We start from the raw sequence: 18,771 nt of genomic DNA, 5'->3' as shown, positions 1-18,771 counted from the left end.
AATGCTGCAGACGGCAGTGACCCCTGGCCACAGATAAGCTAGCTGTGAGGATCTTCTAAGTCATTTCATTCTAGCCACTACCGGTAATGTCGAATAATTGGACTTGTATTGTGCACCAAGAGACACTGACATCGAGGCTCAAAATATTCTATTGCCTCCCTATTCTAAGATATTCATAAAATCCCACTTCTAGCAAAAGCCTTTTCAAACGCGTAGAGCCCTCATACATTTATGTGTCCTTTAAATTGTCAAATGAGTCACTGGTGCCTCAGTAGGAAACATTTTCATCTTCAAAATATTACCTTGAGGTTCATTAAGGTTACATCATTTAAAAAGGCAGAGTGGACAAAGAAAGGTCTGTACTGGCCACGCCTGCATATCACTACTCAGGCTATTAACATGCGTATAATGGAAAGGGCTTGCTCTCTCCTCCAACATCAAAAGGTATTGTCTAATTCCGCCTGGCAGGACGTGACAAATCCATAATTAAAATAGCAGAGTGAGTGATAAAACAAAAGAAAGTTGCTCGGAGACAGAAGAGTTAGTTTGATAGGGATCTGTCATTAGGGCTGAGGAATTGTCCTGCCATTCTCTCCTTATCTTCTTAATAAGGCTACATTTCCCTTGGTTTGGCCCGTTAAATTTCACTTGGGGGAAAAAACCTCTGCTGATTCCACACGTTATTTTAATCATACAGGATTTCCTGTTTACAGATTTGTGGCATATAGGAATTTGGCTCATCCAGAGTTCCTCTTTTGGACGACAGGCTTGTTTTCTAACATACGGGCATGTTTTCACATCCACGTTGCAAGAATGACTGTTTTTACTTTTTACATCTGGCAGCTTGGCCGAGTCCAGCTTTGACAGAACGAATCTGTTATAAAACTCACATTTTTATGTTAGAGGATATGTCAGAATTCCTCTCTGATTCATATTTTAATGAGCACCCTGGCTTCAACAATAGCAGTCAAGACATGTGTACCTTGGGCCTTTTCAGGGACCTACTGTGCTACCTAATGGGAGGATCCCTAATGGTGTGAATGCAGCCCAGCAGTGCACAGGGTCAGGGGCAAGGTCCAAGGACATTAGAATTGTAGATTGCTGGCCCTCAACAGAGACATGTGGCCTGACTGAGAGAGCCTGTCATGTGTGAGCTTCTCTTCCCCCTTATGTAGTCCCCTACTCCCACAAGGCTCTGAGGATACTTTGTTTGAGTGACACCCCGCATTCTGTGGAATGCTGATGTGCTAAACTGTGATGGACATAAGTAATGTCCAGGGCATGTTGTGGGGGGGGGGGGGGGGGGGGGGGGTGGAGTAGGGAGTGTGTACGTGTGTGTGTACGTGTGTGTGCGTGCGTGCACCCACATGGAGGGTTGAGAGCACATGCATTTCCGACCCCTCAGCACAAGCCCTCCAGGCAACAGGATAAGAAGCTTTCAAGTAAATGAATGAATAAATTATAGATCCATGGCCCAACATCAATAATTAAACCATATTTTACCATTTGAGTGGCTAAAAAAGGTTGCAGTTTGACACAGAGCATTGTCCATGGAGGTCTGGAACTATCAGGGAGAGTGAGTGGCAGGGCTGGGGGCTGGGAGGCAGAAGGACAGGCCTCCAGTAGTGGCCAAGGCCCCAGGGCATGCCCTTAGGCAGTGTAAGTGAAGTGATTTATCAAACGGAAAGTAGAGTAGAGCCAGAAGGCTGGCCAACGTGCCCTGTTCTCCATGTCATCTCCCCTCCAAGCTCTCACAAGCACCTTGGGGGTTGAGGAGGGCTCCCAGGTCCATATTTCATGTGCAGCAAAACGGACATGTGCTACAGGCCACGGCTGGGGCCCTTTGATTTTCATCCTTACAGGATGTCGTTCTTGACAACTTGACCTTGTTCTCCACCCAATGATGAGATCAGAGGTCAAGTTATTTATCGTTCCATAAATATCTGGATGCGCATGTGAAGTACCTTCAAACAAAAGAATATTATCCATATTACTGATGTCAATTTTAGAAATGTTTGGCTCGCAGGCTGCAAAACTGGTGTTTTAGGCCTCATCTGACTTTCAATTCCAGGTGCATGACAATGGCAAAAAGTTCCATTTGAGCCAACTGTCATTTATTCATTAGTTCCCAAACAGATCTCCTGTGGCAGGCATGACGGGATATAAATCAGTCGTTGCCTGAATATTAAGAATTCATGCCATTCATAATACATAAGTAGACTCATTTATTTATCACCTCTAAATGGGATTTCCTTCCCTCTCATTGGCTCCCTTCTTAAAGACACGTCCTGTATTTAGACGAATGGCCATTTTGAGTTGCCAGTCAAAGCGTAAACAATGTTCAATCAAAACAAACCATGGATAGTTAACATCCAGAAAATGCAAAGGCTTGCTCGAAACCATGAGGAAAAAATGATAAGACGTATCGTTCAAGTTCTCCGTACTTGACTTGTTAGTTTTGAAGGCAGTAACAGACATCCGACTTTCCTGATTGTTGGCTGGCACTGCTGTTTCTAATGTTTCTCTTGAGCAGTTGATGTAATTGTGAGTAATTAGGCCTTAAACTGATCTTGTCTTTCTCCAACCTGGAACATGAGTCCCAAGGGGGCCTGTCTGAATGCCTGGAGCTGGCTCACAAAAGCCTGTTTTTGTCTAAACAGATCAAACATAAAGTGCCTGGTCTTTTTGCAACCAGATGCGAACGCCATATGATCACTTTGCCTCTGTAGATGACTTTAAATTTTACATTGCCCGAGGGCCAGAGCACGTCCTTAGATAGGGCACTTAACCACGGAACAAGACAAAACCCAATAAAATCATCTTTAAAACAATATTCCCTCCTCCTTTCATGAAAGGCTTCTATTTTTACATCTATTTTTCAATTAATTACAATCAAAATGGAGGCCGGCAGCTTAACAAGATCTCTTTTAAAGCTGATGCAGAGAGATTAAAGTGTGGCGGGGATCAATAAGCACCCCATTTTGGTCTTCAAACATCACATTACTAAAGAGTGAAAAGGGAGGATATCTGAAAGTCAGAAGTAGAATCAGATAGAAATAAGTGGCAGAGCACTATAACTGCAGAGAAGTTTATACTTATCAGACCGCTCCAAAAAAACAGTCAGTCTAATTATGTTAGAAGTATATCAAAAGGTTTCACATACAGTAACAACATGTTAACTTGTCCGCCACTGCAGCATTCCTTTTTATATATTTGTCCTCGCTAAAATCATTGAGTATTTACAATAATGATGATTGCTGGGTACAATGTTTAAAAAAACAGCGCATCTTAGTGAAACTCTATTTTGCTACTTACAGGTGGCAGGCTTGTTGCAGTTATGTCCGTGCCGGAAGTACTGAGGATTCTCTATGACTGGGATACGGGTCATCCCTATGACAACCGCATCAGGACCAGCATCCAGGGTGCAGGGGGTGATGATGCCGTGGTTGACATGATGAAGGGGACTGGCAGAGTCTTCCTCACCACTGATCACTGCCACTGGTCCTGAGAGGAAGGAAGGCCAACACGAACATTAGGTTACTGCTTCAACCCCTACGGATACTGAGCCTCTACAGCCAACAGAACAACCAACTGTAAACTGCTAAGGTCAGGCCTTGGGAGACTGTTATGGCAAGGGGATGTGTCGGTGGAATGTCATATTTAACGTGCTGGAGCAACTCTTCAGCAGATCATGTTCTATTGTCCACTCACCCACCTGCCCTCTCTGACCAACCAATCATAGCAGTATCAACTAAATGTGAATTTTGAGTTAACCCTGTAACAACCTAATTTGAACTTACTACACAGTACTTATGCTAACACCACAGCTTACTTTTACAGTTTCTGCCATCTCACATGATATTCTTGAGGTCATGAACCGATATTAGAGAACCATGATTTTTGGCTTCTCCTCCTCATTTGGTGGGTACTCAATAGTTTCCTAAGCACACTTCAAAAAACAAAGTCAGGAATATGCATCCACAGTTCAGCTAATACTTTACAGAAGCAAGTCCTTGGCTCACCAGTGTGTCAAAGTCAACATCAAGTTTTCTGACAAGCTCAATCTTCAGAAATGTTAGGACTTAACTAAGAGACAGAAAGTCAACAGTTCTGGGTCAACAGTGTTGATTTAGTAACAGTGTGTTGGGGGAGCTATTTACCCACAAAGTTGAGACTCCTGCTCACCTTGACAACACAGTAAATAACAATCAATATCCAGTCATATTAAATTATAGTTCCACGGTTGGAACAGGCAGCCAGAGAAACTGAGAAGGAACAGACACACCACACACACACTCACACACCCAAGAATACTCACTCACAGTACACATGCAAACAAACACACACACACTTACACACTATCACACACACATACACACACCCACACAAACACCCACAAACCTAAACAATTACAAAGTCAGTTATGTGATGTGAAGTCCTTCCTTACCCCTTGGGACTGTGTTTGAAACATCAGCCCAGATTGTCTTGAAATGAGTTATGCCCAACAGAGCGGCACTATGAACTGTGATAAAAACACTTTCTGCAGTATCTGAGAGTGGCAAATGAAGAGACACCTCAAAGGATGCTTGTATTGTGATCTCCCTTTTAATGCCACATGAAATGAAAGACAAGCGGATGTCATCGCCTGCCAGAGCCACTGAATGGATCCCCGTGGGCGTAGATGGCCTGGCTCCAATCCGGGCTGAGAACTACAACATTGGTGCAGAAGTCCCTGGGAAGTGAAGTTCACTGAAAAGGGAGGATATTATTGTTGGTGGCAGGGGCTGGGAGGGTAAGTAACAGGGCAAAGGGGGTTATTGTTGGTGGCGTGGGGTTAGGGCTGGGAGAGTGCCTCTTGACTGAGAACATCCAGAAAATTGCATATATGCCACCTGCCTGATGAAAACAGCGAACGATGTCTGAGAGGATTTTTTATCATCTGAAAAGGTTCCCCTGTCTGCGAACAGGCTTACAGACGGCAAGTCTCCTGATGAAAATCCATCAGAGCAAAGCTGGTAGATCAACTGATTTATTTAAGAGAAACTGCAAACTGAAAAACTTTCTTTCTTCCTCTCCCTCAAGTACCCAGCACAACTTCTAGTCAAACTAGTTTCAACATGAGGAACTCTTTCTCAGTGTTCCACTGTTTGTCAGTGACAAAGAAAGTGAATGCTTTGGTATGATGCAGGAGCCTACATTGAAGGTGCATTAGCTAATTCACAAATTCAATTGATCACAAGTGACATTTGTGTCATCTTTTTTTCCCAGAGTTTGGAGGTCAATCCAATTTATTATACAAGAACAGAGATGTAACATCATTCCACCTCCTTTGGGTTTTAAAATTGACTCATTCATTAAGATATTGTCAAGGTGTTGGCCAGGGGCATCAGTGTACTGTGGGGGAGTGATAAATTGGGGGAGAATGTGATTATGGATTCGGGGGACATTTTGATAGAGAACGAAATAGACGTTATGTTCCCTAAAAACAACTCAAACACACACCCTAACACAAGAGGAACCAAGAAAATGGCAGTTTTGTACCAGCACAAATCGACATATAAACTGAGTAGAAAATAACTAAGTCCATTTTAGCAATCAAATGGAGTAAAAGACGTTCTAGAGGAGGCAAAATACAATAAATCCCTGCTGAAACCCAAACTACCATCATACAACAGCACTACAGCAGGCTGCTTTTTTAGTCATGTTTCCATTACTTCAATGTTCAGAACCTCTGCAAAGGAAATTAGTGAAGGTAACACTCAGCAAAAAAAGAACAAAAAAAGAAAAGTGGTACCGCTGTAGGTTTTCCCTGTGGTCAGAAATAAATTGCGTAAAGCTTGATTGCTTCCGCTACACCCCCACATGGTAATTATCCCACAGATTCTTTTCAAAGGTAGTTAATTAGGATTTGAATTAAATTGAGGACATGCTAAATGAGCAAAGAACACTGCAATGATACATCACTGAGGCAAGGCCTCTGTAGTACTTTAGCCAGGACTTTTAAACAGGCTTAAATGAAACTACTGTAGGATCTAGAACAGGGGATAACTAATGTATAGACGGACTCATAGTAGAAAAAAACTAAAGAAACAGTAAGAATGTATGGTACTGCATCATTGCCTCTTCATAAATGTATCACAACCAATAATGTGGCGTTCAGCGTTCGGAGTGGGGCAATCACCATACGTCTCAGATCAGAAGAGATAGAGGCGGGAAGATTGCGCTCTCTTCAAACAGCAAGTCACCTAACGATCTTCAAACATAACTGACATCAAATGGCGTTCATCAACACCAGCCTTAACAAGGAAAGCCTCTGAGGGGATGACTAACATGAGATTTCAAATCTAGTGCTTTCAACTGAGAACTCACATCTTCAACTTTTATGGTAAGGGCCCAGGTATTTTTATCTAGTGGGCAAGCGTGATTATGAGCTCTGTAATGATGGCTAGAGTACAAGCTTGTTAGCTTGTTTTAGTATTTAGCTATTATGCTAACATAAGATGGTTTGAAGTTAAATGAAAAGTGTCATAGCATTTTGTGGTAAGGCACAGAGGAGAAATTAAGTGAAAGCCTGCCTTGACAGCATACATTTCTGGCATGCGTGCTGACTGTACTGAACGGCCAAGGTACTGTATTGTAGAACATATAGCAAATGTTGGTTAACCTCATTAACAGAGAGTGTGTGCCTCAGGGTATCTAAACACAAGGTGCGTTCAAGAACAAATCACCTCAGGACGCCAGTAGCTCTTCCTTCCTAGTTAGCTGTGTCCAACTATGACAAATGCTGAAAGCTAAGACAGTCGATATTTATGGTGCTTCCCAAAGTAGGCTATCGAGAATTTATAGTCGTCCCACAAAAGCCCAATGTGCATTTCCTTTATTGCTGCATAAAAATGGTGAAGACTGAAGTAGAAGGGCAGTGCGTGCGGGAGAGACGGAAATAAACCCAGTCCTGAAATGCTCTGTAAATCAATCTATTGGGAAGAGGAACCCAGAGATTTGTCACTTGTGTCACTTGAACCCCCTCTGGAAATACTAAACTTGCCTTTGTGTTTCACGGTGTGTTACTACTATTGACACTGCTCAGTCGTTCAATAACCAATTTTTGTCATAACCAGTGTTTGTCATGTTTACACTGACAGTTTTTTGACTCAATGTTGAAACCAAGCAAATTAGGCAGTTAGTGGATTTGTTGTCCCATTCAGTTCTCACTGCTTCCTATCATGTCTGCATCTCTTACATCACATTGCTACATAATCTCCCAGAAGAGAAAACAACCAATTTCGCTCAAGTTTCAAAATGATTTGGAATGACATGATTTCCAAAACAAGCATCTCAGGTCTATTTGTTTACTCATTATGAAGAGTGGTTCAGAGAATCAGGAGAAAAAAAACAAGTCTTGTCCTGCTAGGAAAATCCTAGAAATATCCCCAGAAATATCCCCATGAAAACATCACGTCAGTTTGAACATGTCAGTTTGTTTCTCATCCTTGATGAATTTCAGAAATCTAAAGCCATGAAAGAGAGAGACAGAGAGAAAGAGACAAAGAGAGAGAGAGAGAGAGAGAGAGAGAGAGAGAGAGAGAGAAAGGAGAATGAGAGAACAAGGGAAAAAGAAAAGGAGAAGTGGAGAGGGACACAGGAGAGCCTCACAGTAACTTCCGCACATCCTTGAAGCTTTCACTTCAGGTATAAATACTCTGCTTTATATCCCCACAGGGCTGAATGAGGACACTGCCTTTCTACTCAGCACTAACACTCAATGGTCATATTTCACATAGTAGCAGGAACGCTCCGGAGCGGCTCTCGAACGCAAAGCGCAGGCCGAGACGAGCATGTAAATCAGAGAGAGGCGTAAGAGCCTCATGCATCTCCTCCAGACACAAAATGGCCCCCTGATTGTGTGCATCAGCGCCGCTGTTTCCCTGTAGCACCAGGGCTTGATTTGGCCCTGCATGCTGATGTGAGCCGTCTATAGGCAGGAGAGACATCAGAACCAGTAGAGGGTGAGTTGTGTGCGTGTGTGTGTGTGTGTGTGTGTGTGTGTGTGTGTGTGTGTGTGTGTGTGTGTGTGTGTGTGTGTGTGTAGAGGGAGTTGGGGAGTGGGTTGATGGTGGGGGAAGGACGGGGGGGAGTAAAACAGGAGGGAGATTAAAATTGATAATACTGGATCATCCAGACAGCTGACTCTGAACTGTTATTGAGGCCATTACACATTTACCTTTGATGAACATGTGTGAGCAAACGTACAAATTCATGCACACACAGACGCACACAAACACACACACACACACACACACACACACACAATGTCAAAGAAAAAATAGGTGCTCTGCAGGCCTGCAGGGATAGCAATCAATCAGGTGTCAATGGAGCACTCTCTAGGCTCTCTCAAGACCCCTCCCCTCTCTAAACCCCAGCCCCTATCTGTCTGACTCGCCAGTCCTCCTTTCTCTCACACTCTCCACCTTTATGCTCTCATATCTCTCTCTCTCATACATCTCTATTAGTTTCTCTCTTCATTCACCACTCTGTCTCTCTTTTACCCCCCCCCTCCCTCTCATCATCCTTACCTCCCTACCTCTCCCATCCTCCCTCCCCTGCACCTTTCCCCTACATTTATCCCTTCCTACTATCCACTATCCCTCCTACCCCCCCCATCCCTCATTCCTTCTCCCTCTTGTTCCCTCCCCCTCAGGGGTTTGGGCTCCTTCCCCACCAACTATCATTCATAGTTGCTTCCCCCCACAGACGGGAGCTGGCCAAACGAGAACAGATTTTCAGCAAATTGTCTGTCTGTTTAGTGTGGGGCTGGAATGCTGGGGAGCAAGCTAATTAGATAGCTACGAGAGACACACGCATATGGATCACCATTCACACTCTGGATGAATGCTATCTGCCCCATACAAGGCATCATAGTCCTTGTACTTTAACTACTATCTACACAATACGCATGATTATTCCAAGTGATGGGGCCTACAGTACATTGAGAGATGTACCTATAGATTACAGCTTGGTGGCCACAAGTGCTGGAGTGTGTGGTGGAGAAAGCAATCAATTTACCACAGAGCTGCACAAGAAAACAGTGCCAACGGCACAATAACCGACTACAGCAGGATATCTAACCTATTGTGGTCCAGCTTGAGTGCAGTGTGTGCTGGATGTTCCCTGTAACCGCTAGAGCTACATGCTCTAACAGGAAGCAATCACAGCACTTACAGAGACTGTTGAGTCATTTTGCTCCAGAACACATGATTGAGAGGTCATCTCTACCTGTCCTTGTTCCATTGTACTGTAACTTCACATTGTACTGTACCATCACACAATCGTTCAACAGTAAATACAAGTATCAAATGTTCAAAGTCATGACGTCCCCAGTGAGCTGAATACTAAACCTCTCAGTATGGTATGGTGTCTTTCAACTGGCTTCTATACAGTCTGTTGTGGCAGTGGAGACGGTATTAGATGCCTGTACCAGCTTTGTGAAGACTACAGCTAAAAGCAACTCCTCACCATCTGAACTGCAGTTTTTTCCCATGTTGTTTAAGCTAGTTGTTTAAATTGCAAAACGAAGCTAATTCCACTGAGTGGATCCATGTCTCAGTCTGGCGGGGGCAGGGACAGAGGAGTAGAGTGATGGCAGACCTGCAGATTGTGGGCATGGCCACCATCCAAGGTTACCTGTTCCCAAGCTAACATCAATGGCCCTTCATTAGGTCCTGTCCTGCACCCAAGGAGATCCATCACCAGCATAAAGAGTCAGCAAACGGCCCGCTTCACTTCCTGCTCCGAGTCTAGTTCTGGAGAGAGGATGACGCTTTGCTATCCTGACAATAACCTGACATCCTCACTGTGTATAGAACAACAAAGTAGTTCTATACACGGTGAAACCATTTGTAACCTAGGAAGAAGTCTGTTCTCAGTTTGAAGCCGATTTGCTCCTTCACACGCGGTTTGGAACCAGACTTTTTTTGTTTTTTTTTCTGACCTGAAAAGGGTTCTAACTTTGTTATTTTTGTTACAAATGGTTCTATTTATGTATAGTCTGACAGGCCAATTTCACACTTAAAGCTGCACATACAAAGAGTGCTTGAGTCAGCTCTCCAGCCTGGCTTTCCTTTGTACATGCACCAACATCTCTTCATCTGACAAGCATAAACAATCACTGGATCCTTGTTGAAATCTATGATCTCTTTATAGGTCCAAACCAAAGACCTGAGTGGGGAACTACAGTATGGTACTCTACCAAAACTGGCACACAACACAGAAACGGAAGATGACATGAGGAAAGACCGGCAGCACTGCATCAAGATGAAAGACAGGCAAATATAGAGTGCATAATCCGGTTCACCATGACTGGAGGGGCGCTGAGGAAGGAGGGAGTCAAACCAACTAATGGGGCCAATTAAGCGCCCACCGTCCCCCCATCACACACGCACTCATACACACCCTACACATCCCCTTTTACCCGCTACATCAAAGTGCTGCCATAAGCATGTAGAAATGAAGGACCAGAGATAGCTCCTAAATGGTGTGGATGCAGACATAAGACGGGAGAAAGCAACTGTCAAATGATGTTCCGCTTCAAGTAGAAGAGAGCTTGGATTTGAAAATTTGACTGGCTGGCTGGCTGATTGGCTGGCTGGCCGGCTGACTATCTGACTAGCGGACTGTTGACTATCTGACTAGCTGACTGTTTGGCAAGAAAGAGTTATTGCCTACAGCTCAAACATAAGAATGGTAACATTGAAGTCAAATAGCTGCATTACCAAATATCGAGGTAAAAGGAATGGCAGGGTGGTTGAGCAATGGAACATCTACAGCAGATAAGAGGTTTCTTTCTCACAGTCCCACACTCTTAACCACGACAGGCTGCTGTGCCTTGTCGGAATGTTCTAGGCATGGCTACAATCACACAGTTGGAGAAGCAGAAATCATACGGTGCCCTTCGGCTCTCCTGGCGGTTTCTGTCAAGTCCCGTTGATACACGATTTAGCAAAAATGTTCAGAGCACAGAGTTGTTCTGAGCACAAAATTGGGAAGCACAAGCAGAGAACAACACCTCAATAGGAAGACAAGCTGGCAAGACAGGACTATTGTATATTTCAAGCTCCAGGTAACTTTATTTTGGACCAAAGAACTAGGGTATCCCATTACATGAAATGTATTTCACACAAATATCTTCTTTTACATTTTCTTCTTTCTTTCTTTCTTTCTCTCTCTTTCCTTTATCTGTCTCATTCAGACTTTTTTGCATACAGCATCGTTTCAGAAATCATCCCTCTTCTCGTCCCGTACCTTATTTTCATTCCAGTGCCCAGCTGCTTTGCCCCCTGCCAGGCTCCGCAACGGGACAACTTCCACAGCGATCTGAGACCCATTTAAATAAACATAAACAGAAGATGTCACATGGAGGGCTGTGAATATTGCCAGAGGCTTATCTGTTGTTTTGGAGAGAGAGAGAGAGAGAGAGAGAGAGAGAGAGAGAGAGAGAGAGAGAGAGAGAGAGAGAGAGAGAGAGAGAGAGAGAGAGAGAGAGAGAGAGAGAGAGAGAGAATACTGTGAGAGATTATTTTTTAAATGGGGAGGGGGAAAACCAAAAAAGCAAGCCGTTCTTTTTCTTTGCCAGATCCAATTCAATAAACACCATCTATCCATCACTCACTGTCTATCTGTCTTTGAATAGCCCAGACAGGCCCGCCAGCACAGAAGCATTCCCTATGGCACTCTAGGACACTCTGAGGTTCTGGACCTTTGATTAGCTAAGGCTGCTTGGGCCCAAAGGGATCGGCTGAGGTTGTGATCTGTGATTGGATGGGACTCCAACTGTCATGTGAATATGAGTCTGTATGACCATGGTCAGACCATGCTATGCCACACAAGCTAACTAGCATCCTAGCTAGCAACTCTCATCCCTATCCATCCTCTCATCACTTCTGCTTGTATTTGTCTCAGTTAAGATTTTGGCACAGGTTGTCCTTTAGTTTCATAAGTGTCAATTCCAGCCTCCCACCCACCACCCTTCACCTCCGGGATCAAAGCAACACCAGAAGTGAAGCTTTTAAACATGAGTGGTTACTGTTTACAGTGATAGGGCTGAGGACCGGGAGGAACCCTCGCTCTCCTGTCTGATTGACATAATCAGACTACTGCTTTCTGTTTGAACCCAGAGGAAAGCTGGGTAGAGAGGGGGCCCAAACATGTGCAGTATGATTCAGAATCAGATTCAGAATTGAGTTTAATCGCCAAGTAAGTGGTCACAAACAAGGAATTTACTTTGATGGGCAGGTGCAAACAGTGAACATTTAAATATAATGAACAAAAAGAATGTAGACAATGTACAACAAAATAAAATAAACTACTGGCAGAGCTATACAATATAATCTAAAATAAAAATACAATATAATCTAAAATAAAGTTACAATATATATAAAATAAAAAATACAATAATATAGAATACAAATAATACTGAATATGTTAAAGTGACAGAATGTGTAAGGTAAGTGACAGAGTGCCAGTTTGGGACAGTTTGAAATTAAGGGTGTGGGGGGTTGGAGGGGATGGGGTGTTAAAATGTGACTCTTTATCTACACGTGGGATTATCCAGATTGGAAAGTGTCTGTGGCAGGTCTGGGAGGAGGCAGTGAGGAGTGATATTTACATAGTCGCTAAGTCAGTGGAACTTCTAGTTAAATGAGTAGGCTTCTCTATGCCTCCTCTTTCCCTTCTTTCATGGTAAGCTACATATAAATAGGTTATAAACTGTATTGATTGATTCCAGAAAATGTCTTCTCTGACTGTTCTATGAGGCAAAGAGTCCTTTCTGTATTTAAATGAAAATGATCACGGCGGTACTGAATCACAAGGAGGGTGATGTCATGGTCTGTTAGGATTGAACACTTGGGGGAACGTACAGTAGGTTGCTGTTGAATTACATGTGGCATGTTTTTAATGGCTTCTGCACACTTTCCTCAGGGGAGTGTTAGACATTATTCAAACAACCTTTACATGTTTCATTCAGCGAGATTTTCCCATCCCCTCTTAACAGGCCGAGCTACAGTCAGAGGGAATATGTACGCACACTCCAAAGTGACAAAAAAACTTAAACTGGCAGGCGTTTCCTCTCATACCCCAATGACTTCAGGAATGATAATGCTGACGTTCGAACGTTGGCCTACGGAAATGATGTCTTTAGAAGCTTCAGCTAAAGCCATAGTTGATCCCAGCATCTCTGTTGCTTTCCACACAGCCGATCTCTGGGAGCCACCAACACACACACACACACAGTCAGACTGGGGTCGGAGGATAAGGGTGTAGGGGGACATCCTGGCCATCCCTCCCTCCGGTAATGGGGGTCAGACTGCGCTTTTCCGTGTTTCTCCCCACATTAGCATCTAGAGTTAATTGGCACCATTTGCTCAATGAGGTTCCTTGAGTTTGTAAATTACTTTTACAATTGTCACTAATTATCAAGCTCAACGAGTGGAATTGGCCCGATTGGACCCCAGTGGAGCAGAAAAACAACACAGAGTATTAGTCTACGGGCATCGGGGGAGAAAGAGGGCATGAAGGAGAAATGGCTGGCAGGAAATGGACATGCTAATCAATTTGTGGCTCAATGTGGATTATATAGTCTTCTCCCACTTTAAAACTGTAATTACCAAATGTACTGTAATTACCAAACTGTATTTACATTACTGAGAGAAAATACTTTACTACACAAAACACTTACACAAAAACAGAATCTTAGGCAGCCAACCTCTCCAAAGCTGGGGGTCAGAATAACAAGGGACAACCTGGTCTAAAGTGTGTTAGCAGCCGTGCAACAACACAGCACCAACTGCACCGTAAGCTTCAAAGTGTACCTGAAAACGTCATATGAAATATTCATTGTGAGCTTGACTGAGCTGGATAACAGTAGGCAAGGTACAATTGTGTGAGTCAGTTACTTCCCATTATGTACTAGATAGCTCAGACCCCAAAATGCCAAACTATTTTCGCTCCAAATGTCATGTTGTGAGAAGAGCAACATGACATAAAGGAAGGCCGGGCAATAGACAGACAAAAGCTAGGTTAAATATGTGACATATGCTATCAAACAATTACTTTCCAGCCACCCGAAAACATGACACTGAAAACACAATACAATAGAACTGCATGCACACTTTGCACTATCAGAATACACACAAAGATTAATACTAATCTCTCTCAAAAACATTAATCAATGATTAAAAAAGAACCCCTCATTTTTTGTTTTCTCTGCGGTTAGGAGGAAATTGGATTTTGCCCTCCTGCACAATGGCAACATCAGATTGTGACTACACCCGCATAAGCATCTTATCTACGCCCGCATGATTTGTCCAAAACATATTGCTGAATTTCTCCCAATGGAAAGAGGCTTACACGGCGCCTTTCTTGAGGTGCTGCTCAGGCTCTGGAGAGACACACTCTCATAAATCTCTGAGACGTCGCCAGTCACGTGGCTGAAAAAATTGCCTATGGTGGCATAGGAAAGGAATAGGATGTCTTAAATCAGAGCATCAAGGGGTCTAGGTTGGTTTAAATCAATGGTGGCCTCACGCCGCAAACAGATTCAGAGGATCAACATGTAGACAGGACACATCATTGATACAAAAGGAGGTGCCACTCCAGCCTCTGTTCCTGTGCAGCGTAGCGCCCATCGCCAGTGACAAGTGTAACAACTCACCGTGACCATTTCAGAAATTGCCTGTTATGACTGACGGCTCCACTGAACCTAACTCACCAAATGTTCCTGTTTCCCTGAAATCACTGGCACAGTCACTGTGACGCATTTTGAGACATGAGTCGCAGGGGTACACAACAACCATAACAGGCACACACACACATACAGACTACACTATACAATTTGTGTGTGTAAATGTGTGTTACTTTTAGTTAGTATAAACATATAGATCTCCACAAAAAAGATGTTTTATCACAGGTGACCTTCACAGGGATCTGGAGGACGAGTTTACACACAACACAAGAAGTTATCTAATGACAAAGGCCAAGTAAAGGTGGCCAAATGAGCAAGCAGAGCCAGCCAATAGCCAGTTATAGTCTATTTGCACAGGAGCCAATAAGCCCATTAGATAGTGCAGCTGCAGCCACCTCCAGTGAAGTTGCAAGCCTAGGCCCCATGGTATCCTCCTGTCAATGTGTGTGTGTGTGTGTGTGTATTTGTCTGTCTGTGAGTGTGTGTGTGTGTGTGTGTGTGTGTGTGTGTGTGTGTGTGTGTGTGTGTGTGTGTGTGTGTGCAGTAACACGTGCTCAGCATATTGGACTAGGGTAGCCTGCTAGCCTGTTTGTTTGGCTCTGATCAGCAATGCTCCCCTGGGCACGCAGTACGAGCTAAGTAGGCCTGATCTCCCTGGAGAATGCTTTGGCACGAAGGCAAACATAGAAAATAAAGCTATGTGCTGTTCAAAACACCAAAATTAGACATTACATTAATGAGCTACTGCAATGGAACGCTCAAATGTTTGTGAGGGGATTGTTCTAAATTATTGTCTTAACTTCATGCAGGATGAAGAAATAAATTGTGATTAAAACAAAACAATATATCTAATTCTTACATTGCAAGTGGAAGGAAAGTTGAGAAAGGTTGTTTTGTGTCTTCTAACATTTTGTGACATTTCCAAAATCGCTGCGACAAACTTTTAATTTAGTGAGAGAGATTATAAAATGACTCCTTCAGCACTCAAAGCGCTGCGAGTACCATGGTGCCATCTGGCTGGAGCCAGTCGATGCCAGCTACAACATTTCAGTTCATGCCCGTGAGTATCAAATTTTTAACGCACTCTTAAATTGCGTCACACTTTCCCCTGATGCATCTATTATTGGCTGTTAGGTGTTCCGGTGGTAAAAAATAAATAAATAAAAAATGGGCTGACCTGGGAGTGTGTGACCCGTGAAATTGACATAATCTGCTGCCTTTGAAGAGCCAATAATGACCCCTCATCTTGGTGTGACACACACTCCGTCTTCATTTCACACCCTCTTAGAGCAGCACAGATGGCCTTGGCATTTCCTTAACAGCCATCGCTCTCATGTCATTTTTATTATTATTATTTTTCATCAGCCAGTATGTGCCATGGGCCTTCACCACCAAGCTTACAGGATCTGGCTGGAGAGCCACAAGGTGGTGAGGGCAGCAGACTTTGCATTTCATGGCAGACCCCCGCCCTGTCTCCCCTGTCTCCCCCATTCCCCCACCCACACACACCATACCCCATGCCAGAATTTTCGCTGCTTGCATCATGCATTCATAATCAAGGCAGTCTATTGCAAATATCTTAAGTTGTATATTGTATTACACAAACTCGCAAATTTTAATGTGGATGCTGTCTTAAAGAGGACTGTTTTATCTTCACAGAGATGCAGATACACTCCCACATGGGCATAAATAACTACATTTACATTTAGTCATTTAGCAGACACTCTCATCCAGAGGGACTTACAGTAAGTACAGGGACATTCCCCCCGAGGCAAGTAGGGTGAAGTGCCTTGCCCAAGGACACAATGTCAGTTGGCATGACCAGGAATCGAACTGGCAACCTTCGGATTACTAGCCCGCTTCCCTCACCGCTCAGCCACCTGACTCCCACTCCCAACTATGTCACACTGATGTCACAGAATCCCTAGTTCTTTCAAATCATTTCATCAAATAAAACGGTGGTAATTGTTAAGCCTTTGGTGCTATAGTAACTTACCTTGGTTAGATATATTGCTATATTTCTAGACAGAGAGAGATGGAAGGGAGTCCCCGTACACTGTGCCGGTGGGAGATTTGAACAGGCCCCTCCAGAGAACCTTATGCTCCAACTGCCCCTGCCCACCCAGCCAGAGAATGCTGCTACCATGAATAATTAACTCTCTAGTTGTGATTACATAACAATTACTTTCCAGCCCTTAAAGTTTAACAGCGGATCTCATAAAAAATGGAAGACGGGTTGTCTATCTTTAATGCAAGGGCCCTGGTCTTCAAGTCCCATCAGTGTGTGTAGTGTAGGGCCAAGGAGGCCATTGGGATTCTCCTGGGCAATTTGTGTGTCTTTCTCCAGATACAGTGGGAGGGAGAAGGGTATGACCAGAAAACAAATGTATCCAGGTTCCTTCCATAGACCAGGGATGCATTTAGAATTACTAAGCTGGTGCAGCAAGATTTTTTCATATCAGAAACAGGTTGACTGAGCAGCATTTAAAATGCAGGGTTGAATTACTGTTGGAGCATATGGTAAAATTAGAATTTGTCAAAAAGATTTGGGCACTGCACATTCGTGGAATTACTATCATTTAAAAAATACTAGAAAATAAAATACAAAATTCCCATACCCAATGTCATTACTACACACCTATTTGCCCTAGTATTTAACAAGGGAGAAAAATTAGAGTACAAAATCACAAAATGCCAAACTTTTGGTGATGTATCTTAAATGAACTGTGGTATATTAGAGCGTCTGCTAAATGACTAAATGTAAATGTATATAACCTGCTTGATACATATTAGCTGGCACGGATGTAAAAATCACTCCATCATTTTGAGCCCTCCGTGTAGGAGTGAGTATATGGTGGCACTCCAGGTTCAACTGGTACATAACAAGCCCTTACATCTGTGTGTTAGCTCTACTTCACACTGAATTAACTAATGGTTACAGGTAGGGTAAAAGCCTTCCAAGCCAAAACCTTCTCTCTCTTTGAATCAAAGATTTCTACTATCCTCTCAGTGAGACAGTGCAACTGTGGGAGCAGCAGGCCATGCCTTCCTATTTACAATTGAATACATACTGGAGTTGAGCAATGCTACCGAAGGGAGAAGCTTAATACAGTATTTAAAGATGGCTGATACTTGGACTGTCTATCTCCCTGGATTCACATCCTGATCTTAGATCTTTGATGATGAGAGGAGAACCTTCCCTTTTCAAATTTCAGCCAGAGGCCCTTTATCTGTTATTCCCTTTTCATTAGCAGGCAATGTTAGGCCTCCCTTTTTCTCAATCACAACTGCTGTGCCATTAAAAGTATGTCATGGTGGAGTTGGGAAACTTAAAGCAGAAAATGATATTGTACCATTGCAATCTTGCCTAACTCTCCCAAGTCCTTGATGATGTGGAGCGTGTACTTATGAACATAGTTTAGAAGTCAAATACAATAAAGTATAGCAATCAATATGCAGTAAGTAAAATATAATAAATAAGAATATGAATCTCTCATTCAAATGGATCCAATCATAGCCTCTTATTAGCTCTAACGTGTTTCCCCGGCCAAAAGGAAACAGAGTGCCACGAAGAACAAACAATGAACAACAGTATTTAGATGTTTTGTTTTGAGCTAGCTAGCCTCCTCCCCATAGGACGCTGTTAGAGTGAAGCATCGGCAAGCCAAATATACCTTGCGCCGAAAACAGCACCCCAAGAGGAACCACGATAACAAACAGAGCTCTATGACGCAGCACTTATATCTGCCAGCATCTGCCAAGAAGCCTTGTAGGCTGTTTGCATCAGGCTCTTAGGATCACACAACACTGTCCCAAGCCTCCTCTCACCCATTCCTTAGTAGGCCTAAAATCTATATACAGCAGAGTGACAAAGACCAAAGACATGCTCCTGAGAAAGACAACTCATACAATTTTAAAGTGGATGAATAAATAAAAGAGATCTAGGACTCTTCTTTCTTTTTTTCCCACCAGGTGGAAAGGGTGTAAGGGGCGTTCAGGAGCATGTAGCTTGAGATGGTGCAGTGTTTTGAAAT

At 43.3% G+C, this 18,771-nt stretch overlaps 1 protein-coding gene across 2 annotated transcripts in view; it reads right to left on the bottom strand.

Moving 5' to 3' along the window:
• The window catches only part of ntrk3b (neurotrophic tyrosine kinase, receptor, type 3b), a 79,727-nt gene that overhangs the window by 13,549 nt on the left and 47,407 nt on the right, over positions 1-18,771 (bottom strand). For both annotated transcript variants that reach the window (XM_067248934.1, XM_067248935.1), the window contains exon 11: positions 3,316-3,504. In XM_067248934.1, coding sequence (XP_067105035.1) covers positions 3,316-3,504 — 189 coding nt within the window. The remainder of the gene's footprint in view (positions 1-3,315; positions 3,505-18,771) is intronic.

Source organism: Osmerus mordax, chromosome 13 (genome assembly GCF_038355195.1).
Source record: "Osmerus mordax isolate fOsmMor3 chromosome 13, fOsmMor3.pri, whole genome shotgun sequence".
Lineage (NCBI taxonomy): Eukaryota > Metazoa > Chordata > Actinopteri > Osmeriformes > Osmeridae > Osmerus > Osmerus mordax.
Note: the sequence above shows the minus strand (reverse complement) of the source record. Positions and strands in the feature narration are given on the sequence as shown.